Source organism: Limulus polyphemus, unplaced genomic scaffold (assembly GCF_000517525.1).
Source record: "Limulus polyphemus unplaced genomic scaffold, Limulus_polyphemus-2.1.2 Scaffold2125, whole genome shotgun sequence".
Classification (NCBI taxonomy): Eukaryota; Metazoa; Arthropoda; class Merostomata; order Xiphosura; family Limulidae; genus Limulus; species Limulus polyphemus.
Window position 1 is genome coordinate 131,966 of NW_013667735.1, and position 17,413 is coordinate 149,378.

The following is a 17,413-nucleotide window of genomic DNA, read 5'->3' on the forward strand; positions in this document are numbered from 1 at the left end:
ATTTATAGATTTGTGTATAGATTTTTAAGGTTTTACTGGAGATTTATGAGCATCATCTGTCTTAAAATCTGTGTAGCATATTCTTCTTGTAATGCTACTAATTGTACGTTATTTTCTAAATGTGTGACGAGTAAAGTCATACAAGTAAAGCAACTGATACTTTTTGAAACTATGTCACATGTTTATATGATCAGGTTCCTAGTTATAATATTATCTACCAGGTTTAACTGAGGTTGTTTTAGTCAAGTTTAATTTGTTGATGAATTCACATAGAATGCTCCAAATAATTTGAACACAGTTGCAAAACTCAGTAGTTTATATTTAATTTTAAAGACAGTTAGATTATTGTAGAAAATATTGAACTTCATTTTAGAAACTGATTCACTTTACCTTATGCAAAATTTTGATAATGGAGTTAATAGTTTCAGTTAAGTTGTTGTGTCAACATGTAAGTTGATCATTCCTTTAACCATTTTCAAGTAGATACAATTGTGCTATGGTGATCTAAGAAATTTGCCATTCTGCTGTGCCTGAAACTTTGTCTCAACCTGAGTCATTTGATGAAAAGGTGAGCAAAGTTTCAGGTGTGTCAGTGTAGCAAACCGGCATCCACTGTACAGGTATACAAACATTTTGTGTGGAAGCTTGACAAGTCTGTTTTGTTTGTTGTTCAGAAGTTGCATTATTAAATAAAATTTTATATGGAGTAAATTTTCAATACAATGTTATGTATAAATAAGTGAGCTTATGCAAGAAGTAGCTATTTGTGCATGTTTGATTCAACATGTAATATATGTTTAGAGCTAAATGACTTGAATTCTTACTCCACAGTTAGACTCAGCTCAAACTGTACCTGACTGGCTAATTAAAAGATGATAATCACTGCCAGAATATTAGTGTCAGTGAATAAAGAGTGACTTGTAGTGCTTTATTAAACTTCTCAAGCACTAAGTCAGATTGATGTAAAAGGACATTGGAAAGACCAGTGATCTTAAAATGAGTATCACTCTTGCTTATTGTAAGATATTAAATTATGTCACCTCACCTATGATAAGATAATAATGTATGTCATATAACCTGTAATAACATTATACTGTTGCATTGCTTTATAATCACTGATAGCTTTTTAGTTTTAAGTCTAATGGCCACCTAGAAATTATTTATGAGGAAGTATAAAGACTTTACTGACATATGCATCTTCATTAGTTCTTAACCTGCAGTCTATACACCTGAAGAATTGTCTTTACTGACATATGCATCTTCATTAGTTCCTAACCTGCAGCCTGTACACCTGAATGATGAAGTATAAAGACTTTACTGACATATACATCTTCATTAGTTCCTAACCTGCAGCCTGTACATCTGAAGAATTGTCTTTACTGACATATGCATCTTCATTAGTTCCTAACCTGCAGTCTATACACCTGAGGAATTGTCTTTACTGACATATGCATCTTCATTAGTTCCTAACCTGCAGCCTATACACCTGAAGAATTGTCTTTACTGACATATGCATCTTCATTAGTTCCTAACATGCAGCCTGTACACCTAAATGATGAAGTATAAAGACTTTACTGACATATGCATCTTCATTAGTTCCTAACCTGCAGCCTATACACCTGAAGAATTGTCTCAACCTGTAACTTGAAGCTAGGTGAGCAAAGTTTCAGGTGTGTAGACCACAGGAATAAGTTCTTCTTTTCTTCTATTTCAAGTTCAACAGTATTTCATAAATCATGTGAAATTTTGTCAGTTAAGCCTTATTTATAACTTTTGGATATTAAGGTTAATAATACTGTTCATTTTATTTTCTCAATCATTTTATTTATTAAGCATTGTTTCACCAGTAACAATTTGTAATCAAACATTTCCCATTTATTTTATTCATATAATTAAACATCTCTCAGAGGAAAAAATTTTACCATACAGATATTTTTAATTATAAAATATGATTAAAGGCAGCACTACCAACATTCAGTATAAATTTCATAATTCATTCCAGTAAAACCAGATGATTAAATCTTAATTGTTAACCATTTCAGTTAATTAATTACTGTGAAATAATTTTCAATTTATTAATATTTCACTTTTGATATTTCTGTAATAATCTTTCATATATCTAGTATAAGTTGTCTGAACACTAACAATTTCTTCACCTCCATTAAATTCAATTAATTTTTTTTGATTCCTCATTCTTCAAGCACATCCTTGCAATATAAAATCCCAATACTTTAAAGATAATCCATTTGAGGATGTTTGAGTTTCTCCTTCATTTAGTGGAACTAATCATAGACTTTTACAAGTCAATCCATAGGCTCCATGATAACCCTCAAAACATCAACCATGCACTATAACTATGCACATCTAAAGTAAAGTCGTACACCATAACAATCACAACTAAGTTAAACCTTAAAGAACTGTTGCAATCCAAGCCAATTAAATGTTGTGATTACACTGTGGTATCTGTGATAATTGTACTCAATACTGCGTGAAATTAATATGAATTCAACCTGTTATCTCATACCTTCTGAGTTGACATAATACAGTTCACTATCGAAGAAAAATTTCTCTGAAACCAATCAAGTGGTGAACATGTGGCTTTCCCAGTTTTTGATAGACTAGGAGGGCTAGCCTTTGTAATGAAATGGCAACCTTACTCATTTATTAAAAGGTTATAATATTTTTGTAGAATGTAAAATAGTTAAGCCTTTATTTTTAATAAGATTGAATTTGTGTACAGAATATAATCATTAATTTTGTAACAAAATTTTATAGACTATTTTCTATATAGTGTAATATCTAGGGTATTCAAACTTGAAGATTTAAGTTGCAGCTGTGTTGGCTGGTATATGTAAAAATTTCTTGATCTTGTTTTGTTACCCACATATTAACCTTGGGCCAGCTATAGTTTAGCAGTTATAAGAGTAATGGTCAAATACCTATATTTTATTAGAGTAACACAAGAGTTTACTGTGGGTGCTGTTGATTAGCTGCTTTCTCTCTCTCTAGTACCTCAGTTCAAAATTATGGAAAGTTAGCACAGATATCCCTTGTGTAGCTTCATTAGAATATCTGAAACAAAAATTAACCTTGTTCTCTTTACTGAAGCTCTATTTCATCTTTTAAGAAATATTTTCAATAGTATTACAAATTATGTGTGTGGAATATTCTAAGTATAAATAAGATAATGTTAATTTAGTGCATTTCAGTCTATTATTATATGTTATATTTTTAACAAAAATAATACAGAGCTTGTGTAATCTATAACTTTTCAGTCACATCTCATCTTGTGAACAAGAACTGCAAACTTAAGTGTTACTGGAATTAATCCAGATATTGGTAGAATAAACTTAAATCAGTTTTACACTGTACCAATAAGTAATCAATTAATGAAAAAATAATAGTAATAACCAAAACATATATATAAGCTTTATTCTTTCATAGATTAATGGCAATACGAAGCTTCAAAGTTTTATTCATTACGCTTAGAACTAATTTCTGTAAACTTTGGTTTAGACCGTACTAATCCAAAATTACATTATATTATGTATTCCTTCAGTGGTTTTAATTTCGAGATTGGCATATTATATGGTTTCTCATACTTTAAAATCAACAAAGTAAGAATTCTCTCTCACTTACCATGTCTGTCTGTTTTAAGTTTGCATAGGTTTCCAAGTTCCAACAATTATATTTATCGACAGAAAACTAGTATTCAAGATTCTACTTTGAAAATATTTGTTCCTGCAGGATCATTAACAGGTCAGAACTAAGTATTTTTAAGTACCTTTCTAATAGTATATGTTGAATAAAGCAAATGGTCATTGTTTTTTATCTGAAGAAGGCTAAAAGTCAAAAACTAAGAATTCAGTCCCCCCTTGTTTTTCATGTACATTTATAGCTTTTCACATATTATTATTGTGCAGTAAGCAGTCTTCTTTTCTTGTTATTGTGTTTGAATTTTTGGGAATAGTAATGTAAGCATTATTTTATAAAATACTCTAATAAAATTATTAGATTGTTTTTTAGAACCTTAGATAAAGAGGTAACAAGAAATATACTTTCATGTATTGTTAAATGGTTGGTCTGCTGTATAATATTGAGTAATGAATTTGAGAAAATTTCATAACATTATTCACATACCTAAATTAAGTGCTATAGGTGAAGTAAAACAGACTCAAAACCTCATAAGAATTATATTTGTTTTTTAAGTTAGGAAAAAATATAGTTTGGTAAGAGAGGTTTTATATTTGCAAACTAAGCACATAAATGTAATAAATATGGATTCATTTCTTCTACCTTTTGAAAATTATCAGACACTTGAAAATGTATCATTTATGAGTTTCTGGAAAAGCTGCACAGATGGAATTTTATAAAGCCATTAATTAAGCTGTGATTTTTGGCAAATTTTTATAAATTTAACAGTTTAAGTATTAATCCAATTTTCACACTTGGATCTTTGAACATAAGTATATTTTTCAAATCAGCAGTTTTATTAAACAGAAAGGAAAATTCTGTGTTCATTATAACTAAAATGTGTGAGACAAAACAGTATTAAGGTATCATAACTGTAAACAAAAGTTAATCAAACCAGTATGAGTAAAGTTTAATTTCCTAGTATATTTTTGAAGTTTAGTTTAAGTGTGAATAGATTAGTATGAATTATTACAAAGGAAATACTACAAGAGTAATTTTGTATGGAAAGTCATATCAAGGGCTTGTATATGTTAGGTTTGGGTTTGTGTACAAATAGTATTAACTGAATTTTTGTTTGTTGTAAATACATTAATATATTTGCTGAACATGCACAAAGGCTATTGCTGTCCATAAAATGACCATTTTGTCATTTTTTGTAACCCTTCTGTGTTCATACTATTGTATGACATATATTTGACAGTTATATATATGACAGTTATTTGACATATACATTAGCTTTATGTGAAATTTGATATAATAACTTTTAAACTATAGATTTAATGTTTCTATTTTTTGTTGGGGGAGTTGCTTCTTATTTTAACTTTTAGCTGTGTTAACTTTAGAATTCTACTTTACTGAGTATATACAAACCAAAATAATAATAATTACCATCATGTATCATAATGTCCTCCAAAGTGAGTACTGTTTTATAATAACTTCAGCATTGGCATAAAATAACTGTTTTATTAAAATATTTTAAAACATTGATCCAAAAGTAGATTAATGAGCAGTGAAGCAGATACTTTGTGTATTTTGAAATAACTCCCTACGAGTCTTACTTATATGATGTATGACAGCATTTTTATATAAAAATTTGACATTCAAACTCGTATTCACTTGTAATAATACCTTTTTATGGTTCCCTTTTTTATAGGTAAATAAGTTACTTTACTTTGGCAGTTTTTAAATAAAGATTATGCTTTCATATTTCAAACAGAAAGAGAATTAATCCATTGTAGATCATTAGTATTTTACATTGCTCTTGACATACCTAAATTCAAAAATTTTTTAATGTATAATTGAAAATTTTCTTATTAAAATTTCACTGGTATTTTACACTGTTCGTTATATGTCCAATTTAAAAAAGTTGTTGGTATGTAATTTAAGACTTTCTTACAAATATTCTAAAGAATCAAGCTTGCTTGTCATAGATTGAATGGAATAAATTTGTGTGTGTACAAGCATTAATTTTAGTACATGTTGTTATGAGCTTTTTCCACACACATACACACAACTTAAAATTGGGAACAAAATGTTAATGTATTTCAAAGTACTGTTTAATCACAGAATAATTATTTTAATAGTCATTTTTTTCTTTTCTTGATAGCTTTTATCAGTTATTTAAAATACATTCTGGTTATTAAAATATACTTACTTGTCATTTTTAAATCATATATTAATTGTTTTTCATTTTATTTTATCCATCAGAGATAGGCACGTACTACCTCACAGTGTTGGAGTCACCTAAACCCATGTCTTTCTGGAGAACTGAGAAACCCAAATCAAGAACATACACTCTTGATCTGTCTTGGCAGCAGTGTGTTCAGTGGGAGAATGACACACAGTTGTGGTCTTTTAAGACTTGCCATACAGAAGACTCCCAGAATAAAAATGTTGTGAAATGCAGGTGAAGTATAGTTTGTAAGATGAAAACTTATAAAATAATAGGTATTTTATTATATAGAATACTTAAACTCAAATGCTTTTCAGTTCATGTTTCTTAGCTGATTCTTGTACTGTTGTGATGTAATCTGAACTTCTAAGACAAGAATAATTTTATATAGTTAAACTATTGCAATATTGAACTCTAGTTTTTAATATACTGTAATTTGTTGAGACACTGTGTAGCTGGAGTGTTTTTTGTTGATGTGTTTTGGTTTTAATTTAATTTAAGTATTTCATTTGTGCCAAGTGTTTCATTTTGTCATGTTATAATTTGTATATTCAAATTGTTTACTTCTTACGTATATCATATTTCTGTTGTAATTACAAATATTTCTTGTTTGTTTTGTACCTCTAGATTACTGATGATGGAATTTTGATGATTCAGAAACATTTAATAAATGCTTTCTATTATCACATTCATGTTGTGCTCTATCATTAATTTTTATCTTATGTAAAGTTAATACAAGTAATTATTTAGTGACAGAATGCTAACTGTGCTAATATATCCTTTTATTCTTGTACTTGTTAATATTACATATGCTGAAAATCATGTTCAAACAATATTCTGTTATTATGTCCCATATTTTTAGTTCCGAAATTTCACTAGCAATGAAGATAATATATATGTATATGTACACTGATAGTTTTGGTTTCTGTTCCAGGTGCTCCTTGATCACACCTGTTGGATTTTACCTGTATGTTCCTACATCTGTTGTCATGCATATACCGGTTGACGATCTTTTCGTGAAAAGTCCCCACCCTGCTCCTGTTATTGTTCTGCTTGTAATCATTGTCATATTTGTTGTTTTAATGGTCATACTTTTGACAGTGTGTAACCCTAGTGTAAAAGGCTCACACTTTTTCATCCTCAACAAGAATGACAGCCCTACTAGTCAACAGTATTTGGTTACAATAGCCACTGGGTCTTTTTGGGAGGCAGGAACAACTTCACAGGTGCATTTATTTTACTAGCTGAAAAAAAAAATCAAGATATTGCAAAAAAAAGCATTTAGATTTTAAAGGTAATATAAGCTGTAATGTATCGTAATTCTTTCTATTAGTAAGTTCATTCTGATTTTTTATTTTCCTGACGTTTATGCTCAATGTGGCATTACAGGTTTGTTTGGTTCTACATGGAGATAAATGGATGTCTGAGACAAAGCAGCTTCTCCCAGAAGAACATGAAAATTTCATTCAGCCTCTGTTTCTACGAGGGTCTCTTGTATCTTTTGTTGTGAGGTAAAGGATTGTTAGAATTTTTTTTGTACTTTAAGTTATTCTTGTGAGAACTTAAGCCTAAAGCATCATTTCAGAATTTGAGTAAAGTTCAGTCAGTAACATGTTTATAGCCACCAGTGGAATACTACAAGAACTTGAAAATAAAAAATTTTCAAACTATCCAGGCTAGCCTGATAAGATTGTGGTGTCCAGATGAACCTTCAAATGTTTATGCTACCCGTGTTTATTAACTCCTTGAACCAGAACGAATGCTGAAAGTGTCCAGCCAAAAATCTTGATTTACTTATCAGGTGGTGACAGCACCTGATATCATTTATGTCTCTAGCTGAAAACTAATCCAAACCATGTTATTATTCACCTTTCGTAAATAAACTGGAAATTTTATAAGGTATGGTGACAGTTATTAGGACACAATGAAAATAATTCTGGCAGAACATGCAAAAACTTGTGGTTTAAAGAGTTAAGAAGGATTTTTCTCATACAAGTAAGCTAGAATTTTTACATTCAAAATGAAAGGATGATAAAATAGATCCATTTATATTGAGAGATTAATAATAGTCATGTTGTTAATAAATGTCTGTCTATACCCTCTGTCCATGTCCTCTGAGAAAAGGATAACTAGAATTTTTAATATTTTAGCTACGGCAAGGTAAAATAGTGCCAGCTACACACCTTTCAGTTCATTATTATCTATATCAGGCACCTGATGATCTGCCATGTGATATTAAGTACAGAAGTTTGCAGCCATTTGATAGAGGTGGCTTTACAGCCGATGATATTTTGTTTCTATACGGTGTATTGTCATCACAAAAAGTAAGGGCAACCTGGCACTAATGTATACTTAAAATCAGATTAGTGATAAGATTCTGGGAAAATCACAACACCCAAGAGCATCTCATACATGATTTAAATCCAGTTAGCAATTCAAGTCATTTCCTTTATTCAGTTGTCTCTTCTTCAAGGTATGTGTTCACCAGTGTATTGCTATAAGAAAGGGTATTATTATCCAAGAAGCTTAAGTTGGAGCCATTTGCATCAGGCATAACAATGAAATCACAAAGAATTATAGGTCATGATTCTTATATATCATGTGGCATTAACATTATCATTCTATAGATGTACATACAGAGGCTGGAATATCCATCAATAATTAATTCTGTCCACACCAAACTTGCACCACTGCTGTATGTATTATGTTATTCTATGAAAATGGGCCTCGTTCCAGACTTTTTCCAATGTGAATCATCCTGTTATCTGTCTTCGAGGTAAAATAAAATGAAGGTTGCTTCACCTTTCATTTTGGTCCAGTGGTCATATATTTGGCATTATTGCAGACAACCTATTTCATGCCTTGCTGAAAGTATGAAGGCCTGCCTTATGAAGCATATTTCGAACTATGTGTACATTCACACAGCATTCAGTTTTGTCTATGAGCATTGTGTTGAGTACACTGTAACTGTGGCAAGTGGTCATCCAGCAACTGTACCATTGTTGATAACCATGTTTTTTGCTGTTACAAAACATCTGATATTTTTATACGTGTGTGTATATATCTTGTATATTTCATTTAGCTCTTCAGTAAGAATATTTTACACCTATTCTTAATATGAAGAACCAACTTTTTTATTAGTATACTTGGAATTAAATCTGTTCATTACTGTCCAGTGATATTTAAAAACATATTTTATGTGAAATTATGTATATTTACAATTTTAGGTGTGCTTAAGGTATTTTTGTTGAATGTGGAAAAAACTGTCAATATTACATTGTTATTTTGCTTACAGATAATTTTATCTTGTTACAAATAAAAGTATCATGAGTTTTAAATTATGTCACTTACAGCACAGCCAAACCACTTGGACAGCTCTGGAAGGTTCAGGTGTGGCACAACAACAGTGGTTCCTCTCCATCTTGGTATTTGAAAGACATCACCGTAACTCATCTAAATACCAGTGAGTATTTAATGTGCACAAATCTTTGTCAGTACATATTTCATTTAGTTTCAGCTCTTTTTTTATTTTCATACATATTATAAACTATGAGAAGAGGAATTTAATTAATGAGCTTAGGCTTGTGCATTCACTAACATTTTCCCAAATAAATTATTTTAAATGGACAACACCTTTGTTAGGTTATGTTTTTGGTAAGTTGATGGATGACTAGTTGTTGAAGTAGTGGTACTTTTTCTATCATCATAATTGAGGAATTTATCATAATTAATCCTTTTTTTTTTTTCAGCTGAATAATTTTCAAAATTGCTGTGTCTGTTTTCCTGCTGTTTACAGGATTTAATATTGTTCATTTTGTTTGTGTATTTAATAAAAGTCGCTACTAAGCATACCTAATTAGTATTGGATTGCTCTTAATGCAGATGAAACTTTCTACTTCACCTGTGAGCAGTGGCTCTCTGTGGAAGAAGATGACGGACAGGTGGAAAGAGAAATTCCTGTTTGTGAACAGTCGCCAAGTTTTTGGGAGGTGCGTATTATTTCATTGTTTCTTTGTAGTATGCATTTATCAATTTCATGCTTTTGAAGTTTTAATATTTAACTCTTTTAAAATATTGTGTTTAGTATATTTTAGGTTTCACTATTTGCAATAAAAGATGCACAAACATGCCTTCCTTCTCATTTTTGGAAAAGCAATGAAACAATAAAGCTTTTCCTTTTTTTAATTCCTCAGATTAAACTTTTATTCAAATATTTTTTGTTCTAAACATTTATCATGAAAACAGAGAAAGTGTTTTATTGGTAATTTTTGTTCTTGGGTCCTGAGAATTGACACATCTTTCACTAATCCTAATATTATGTCACTAGTATGACCCTTCTTAACTGTTTTTTCTGATTTAATGGCCACCACAAGTCTCTATTTTTTCATGCTTAAGCTACAAGTGGGTACATTTTTTTTCAAAGATGAAACCCTTAACTGCTTTCAATTTTTACCTTGTATTGTTTTGAAGAATATTAATAAGATTAGGAAATGTTAAAAGTGTTCTAGAGTCATCTTGTACTATCTTATTAGCAAAATTTCAAGCTTCTACACTGGTAAGAAAGGATTATTTTGCTTGTTAACTCATTCATTAACTTTAATACATCTTGCTTCCAGTAGAAAAATGTACTAATTTTAAAAATGGATCTGAATTCTGAAAATGATTCACTGATTTACATTAGAAATATGATTTGAACTAACTTGTTTTTGCCCTTAATTTTGGCTCTTAATTAGTAAGTAGATAACTGTTAAAGCAGCAGTCCTCAAAATTAGCAACAAATTATGACAAAGCCATGGCATTTTATGATAAAGGTCAAGTACAATATAAAAACAAATGCTGCCATTAGTAAAGAAACTTAGAAATTTTTTCTCTTTTATTTAATGTGTTGCATATAAACTCTCTCTCTTGATGTTATTTCTAACTCTTGTATCAGTCTGTTCACATGATTTTACCATGTACATCTACACTGCTTGAGGAAAGGCCATGAAAGTATTGATATTTCTCTATTTAGTAGTTTTCTACATTATATTATTTTAATTTGTAAAACATGTGTTTTAATCAGAATTTGATACAAATACAATACTAACATGCACTCTGTTGAACCAGGTGGTTTCATTTTGGATTATTGCATGTTTTAGTATCAGAGGTGACAGTAAAGCTTATTACTTAAAATTGATAATAGCTTGAAATATTTTACATAATTCTTCATACAGAATAAACAGAAAATTTAAGTTCAGTTTTATATTACTTGAAGAGTAAAGAATATTAGTGTTTAAAAACCAAGTATTAGGAGAGATTTACTGTATTTTACTTTCATTAAACAACACGACTCGTTCTTTTCTATTTATTAATAGCATTTGATTTTGACTTTCTGTGAAAGTTGAATATCATATTGGCAGAATGTAACAGACTTTATGCCTCAGGTTTAACTTAGAAAGCTGCCTATAATTTCTCCAAAAATATTTAATCAGTATCAAGAATCTAATAGAAGTTTCTTACCTTTGTTAGGACACTTGCTTTGAACCCTACTCATATATTAGGTATGTCTTTAATTGAAAGAATTTCTTCAGAATTGACTACAGTATTTTTCATGGTACTCTCTTGATTAATGCATTATGATGGCATTTTTTGACATGGACTTAATATCAATATATTTCAAGGAATGAAGCAAGTATTATTTGCATTAGCAAACACAGGAGTTTTGTTTGAATTGCCCTTTATTCATCACAAATGTATAGGTTTCTTTCTCACTAATATCATCATTTTGATAATAAGGGGAAAAAATCGTACTTTTCAGTCTTACTGAAAGCTCACTTTATTATAAAATTAAATATCAAGACACTTTACTTTAGTTGTAGTTTTTACATATTTTCACCTGACTTCATATATGTTTAACAACAAAATTTGTGATAACTAGGAAAAAAGGTTTGGCGTGGCCTAGTGATTAGCATGTTAAGCTATGGATTAAAGAGTCTGAGTTTCAACAAATTATGCCACTGAATACACACCACATTTCAGTTGTGAATGCATTATAAAGTAACAATCAATCCAATTATTCCATTCAAACAGCCAGAAAAATCTGATGTAGTAGTATGTGGTGCTGACTGTCTTCCCTCTATTCAGTAGTTCAAAATTAGTTAGGGTTATGCCTGAACCATATGGGTTTCTAATCGCACTATTTATAGTTCATATGTATGTAAGGTGCCATTCAGGTTGAAAACTCCAATTAATATACAAATTAATGTTGTAAAGAACTGCAACAGGAAAAATCATAATACAAAACTTGTACTTTAGTACTGATTAACAAACGTTCTAGAGACGTAGTCTTTGTGGATTGAGACTGCTAAGTTTTATATCAAAATTTACTGTTATTATAATTCTCTGTTGAAAGATATGTGATTTACTATATTACCTGGAAGTCAGTTCTTTTTCACACATGTGAACGTTTAATGTAGATCTCCTAACTCTTATGAGTTAGGCATAATTGTTCCAATTTTTCTTTCATCTTATGCCTGTACGAATTGTTATTTTGTGATTTTATGCAAAATTCCAGAATATTTTCACCAAACTTTTTTCTACTAATAATTTTCCAGAAATAATTCACTGCTCTCCATCTCAATCTTACAAACATTTGAAATTAAAAAAGCATGTTAGCAGTAAGTGTCTAGGGTGTGCTGATCATTTTTTGAGAGGAAAATGGCAGAAAAATATAGTTTTTATTCATACCCAATGATTCAAATTTCTAGATAGCAGAAGTTTAGGCAAGAGTATTTACAAAAGTTCAATGATATTGTATCATCCTCAAAGGGTATGAATTATGTAAGATGTACAATTTGTGTTTGTAATTTCTCCACTGCTCACAGAGGTGAAAATGACTTCAAAAACATCTCAACACTACTAAACACCAGCAAAATTGTTTGGGGACATCTGGAATTAATAAACTGGACTCATTTTTCATACAATCCAATATAAAATCAGGAAATATATGATAAGAGTGGAATGTTTATTCACCCCTTCATTGTGGAACACAATCTTCCTTTAGAGGTTTTGGACCATGCTTCAAATTTTTTTACCAAAAATGTTTCCAGATTCGGAAATCACTAAACGATACAGATACTCTAGAATCAACACATCTGCAAGTAGTTGGAGAAATGACCAGTGACACCATTTTCCTTGTCCTGGTAGGGATTACTATTTTTAAAATTTTAATGTTGACAGGTATGTTTAATGTACTAAACATATTTAAACCAGCCTTTAGGAAACTGAAATTGTTTTTTACAGAAATTCTATCAACAACTTATGGAAAATCTTAATAATCACCACATGTGGAATTCCATTTTCTATCATTCTCCTTGCTCAACCTACACATCAGTAGAGAGACTAGCCTGCTGTTTGTCCGAAGTCTTGACTGGAGCTTTCCTTACTGCTCTCTGGTATTATTACTCAGTTGATCAGGTAAGGTTCACAACTCTCTACTATTATTGTGGAAATTCTTTTTTTCCATGTGAAATGATTGTGACTTTCACACTTTAGGCAAGTGCTTTACCAGAGGCATTGAAACTGGGGGTGCTTGTAATACTTCCACTTTTACATATTTAGCAGCTCCTTATATTTTCAATTTTTCATAATAAATATGTACATGTCTAGCCAAGCACACCCACTTTGCAACTCCTTCCTACACCACTGTTTACCACTTGAGTTAAAGAGTTAACCCATAGTAAGACCATTTTTTTTTTACAACTTAAACTACCATATTATCATATAATTCTTCAGGAAAAAACCGAGACATTCTGAGGTTTGTATTTGCCAAAAAAACCTATAATTTTCTTGTGTCCTAACATACCAGATGAAATTGTACCCATGACCTTCCCACACTTTGACATAATATGGGTGAATAATGGTAATATGCATATGGAAGGTGTAGTCAACAAACCATAAAGCTGTTTTACTTCAATTTTGTTTTTTGTATCTGGTATGTGATAATAATTTTAATTTGTTATTGGGGGATTATTTTTATATTTACTTTTTTTGGGGTCATTTAAAATTGGAGGGAGGAGGAATACTTAAACTTCAGTGCTGGATTAGTTTTTTTAATGGATTTGTCAATCTCTGGTACCTACATGTAAAGTGATATTTACAAGTACCATTGTTATGTGTGATAAACTACAATCATTTTGCATCATCCACTTAGTAAAGAAGATACACCAAACTACTGGTTTTATTGTCTAGCTAATTAAGTACAGTACATTACAATGATACCCTATTGCTGGTTATTAAATAAGAAGCTTCTACCATTGGAATACTAATATGATATCCTAAGAGATGTAAAATCTTTGTAAGTATACATTTCCCATTGCAATCTTGAAAATAAATCTTTTGGGGAAAATACTTTTCAAACTTTATTTTACCAGATAATAAAATATTTTATTTTATAAGTATAGATTTTATTTCATGAAAGTGTTTATTTTTGTGTTCTCCAGATATTGCAGGAGTTTTTGAAATGGCAACTAAAGTGAGTCATCAACTTATTGTTAATAATATTTGTGGTAAAACAGCTCTTCTATTCCCATCATTTTCAGAAAGGCCTAACAAAAGTGGATATTTCTTGACTTTGTGTAAGTTTTCCTTATATAGTTTATATTCTTCTTTAAAAGTAAATTTTTATTTTCCAGAACTACGATATCTTTTTAGTGAATGACCTTTCTCCAGAGCAAGTTTTTTCTGGTTTTATAATTGCTGTTGCTATGGTAATACCTCATCAATGTGTGGCTGTGTTGTTTCATCTTGGCCGCCGTCCATTACGTACATTTCCTACTTGGTTAAGAGTTTTGTGGACTGGTTTATCTGAAAACCACATAAAACTATGCCACAAGTACAAGCTTCCTGTCCACAGTGAAGGAGATTCTTCCTCCAGTTCTTATACCAGTAGCATTGAAAACATAGATAGCTCTCAGTTCTGGAGTAGTGAGGTGGAAACGCAGGAAGATGATGATGAAGAGTCATACAGTGATGATGAGAATAGTGTCAGAAGTACCAGTTGTGAATCAAGGTAGTAATAAAACTGTTGAAAGTTACAAAACATTATCTTAGATTTGAAAAGTAATACTTTATTAATGTATATATTTGTGGAATTTCCTGTAAATGGATATTTTATTTAGGTAATTACTTGTAGGTTAGTTTATTTACTTAATTAAAAAATAATAATAATAACCAAAACTAGTTTTGGTGTTGTAAGAATTTTAACCATATTTTTTATTTATTGATAAAAATAGCTGTTGTGTTATAGATTTATAATTTTAGAAGTAGTCATTTATCTTAATGTATATTTTTGAATGAATGGTTTTTAATTTTTTTGTTGTACTTTAATGTTTAGTTTTGTTTTCTTCATAAAACTTCTTATACAAGATGCTGACAAAATTCCACGAGTCCACAGACTTTAAATTTTTTTTAGCTTCAGACCCCCAGAGAACTTTAATATGGACAACCTGACTGAGGACCCCAACCTAATGATTGAATAGAATTTTGAGAAAATATTTATTGCAATATATAAAATTCTCATGAGTATATTTCCACATCTGCTGAGGCTCTCCAGAGATTGTTCAGATCCCAGTTTTGGAACCACTGAACTAATTGGCTTATTAGCTGGATCTGATTAGAAAAGCATTCAAGCTAAAAATATAGATTCCAAACCTTTGAAAGATAATATCAATGATTTTGGTCATTTTTCTTGATTATTTTATACATGTTTCTTATAGCAGTTTATGAAACAAAGCAAAGCTAAATTATTGCAAAGTAAAGTAAATGTAAAAGCAAATTTAGCTGAACACCCAGAAACATCTGAATGTTCACAAAGTGAGAAGCACATGGTTTTAAACGAACTGCTCATGTGTATTTTAGACTTAAATAAGTCGAGAAGCCCATAGCAATTGTATTTAGTGTAATGTTTATTTTTTAGGAAATTACTCACAAGTTAAGTATTGTGTGAAATACTTTGTAAAAATAAAAACTAAAGTTGAAATCGAAGCCAGTCGTTACATGATGACAGTGACATTATGCCATCATGTACCATACTCGTTGCATCAAGAAGTTTGTGATAAATGTTCCAAATGGACAAATGCAAGCATATTATTTATATAGATTTTCTTTACTCTTAGATGAATTGTTGATAATTCTGACATGAAATGCATAATAGCATGTTCAATGACACTCTGTACAAGGTCAAAGCATGCAAACTTTGACCTCCATCCATGCACATAAGGTTAACAAGATCTAGTAAATAACTTAGTAGTTTTGTCACAAGAGATCTGATTTTTGATTCCATTCATTTTATTTACGTTCACAATACCTAGGAATTAAAATTTGATCTGTTACATCCCAAAGTCTCATTTTGTAAATTTGTTCTTCAGTTATCTGGTAGTTATAGTTTTAAAATACTTAAGTGCAAATGTATATGAGAGCTGGCATTCATATTATGTAATCATATATCCTTTATCTTGTGTATTTTTCATACATTATGTTATCTACTGTTTTGAAAGTACTTATAATTTTCTTCCCATGTAATTCTGAATCAAGTTCTGCTTGATCTATCTTTCAGAATTGAATCTGTGTATTTTGAAACCCGTTTTACTAAATTATTTTTATTCCAGTTTTCATGCTTATGTACATGATTATCTCTCAGACAATCCCTATCTCCATTGGAGGAGTCATTGTCCCAGCTACGTGCCATTGAATCTTGGGCTCAGAGTAGACATAGACATGGTGAACACACCAAGGGAAAAGCCAGTGTAACAAGTAAACCTGACTCCCTTATAGATGTAGTCAACACAAAACGACGAAGTTCACTATTAGAGCAATTGATTGATGATACATCTGCCACTTTGAGGTCACTTCGACTTCGACCTGGAACAAATAAAAAACAGAAGAGTGAAACACAAGAACCAATGTATGACAGTAACAACAGTCTTCACAGTGATCAATGTAGGTGTCTTTTTTTTTTTAAGCTATTATTTGAGTAACAAACTAGCTTTAATTTTTTTAATTTTACATGTTCATTAAATGTTTCAAATGCTCACTTATACATCTCGAAACAAATATGCAAAAATTTTGACAGTTGTAAAGATTTTTCTAAGCAAATTTGTTTCAGACATAACTTTAATTTTTCAGATACTTTCTAACCTGTCTAAATTGATGTAAAAATGATATGAATAAACTCAAAACAATTGCAATAATTATTCATCGACCAATGAAAACAAGAAGTTTCACACACATATAAATCATGTGCTTAAAATAAAGTAACAAGTTACGTATTTTAAAACTAAAATTTGTCCTAGTGGCAAAGGTACTTGTAGAAGTAGGACTCGCAGAAAAGTAAGGGATACTAAATTCAGATTTACTCTGTTTTCTTTTTTTAACTTAGTTTATGGATTTAAATTACAACATTCACAAAATTATGATTGTACTGTATTATGCTTTTTTTTGCCCATTTCTTTTGAAACATTGTATACATTATATATATATATATATATATATATATATATATATATAGTG

General features: G+C 30.3%; 1 protein-coding gene across 1 annotated transcript in view; it reads left to right on the forward strand.

The window, feature by feature from the left end:
* Window positions 1-17,413, forward strand: part of LOC106466023 — a 121,520-nt gene that overhangs the window by 86,464 nt on the left and 17,643 nt on the right. Inside the window, exons 34-42 of the mRNA XM_022393985.1 lie at window positions 3,659-3,759; window positions 5,902-6,100; window positions 6,801-7,092; window positions 7,256-7,377; window positions 9,220-9,329; window positions 9,749-9,855; window positions 13,148-13,321; window positions 14,539-14,915; window positions 16,545-16,843. Coding sequence (XP_022249693.1) covers window positions 3,659-3,759; window positions 5,902-6,100; window positions 6,801-7,092; window positions 7,256-7,377; window positions 9,220-9,329; window positions 9,749-9,855; window positions 13,148-13,321; window positions 14,539-14,915; window positions 16,545-16,843 — 1,781 coding nt within the window. The remainder of the gene's footprint in view (window positions 1-3,658; window positions 3,760-5,901; window positions 6,101-6,800; window positions 7,093-7,255; window positions 7,378-9,219; window positions 9,330-9,748; window positions 9,856-13,147; window positions 13,322-14,538; window positions 14,916-16,544; window positions 16,844-17,413) is intronic.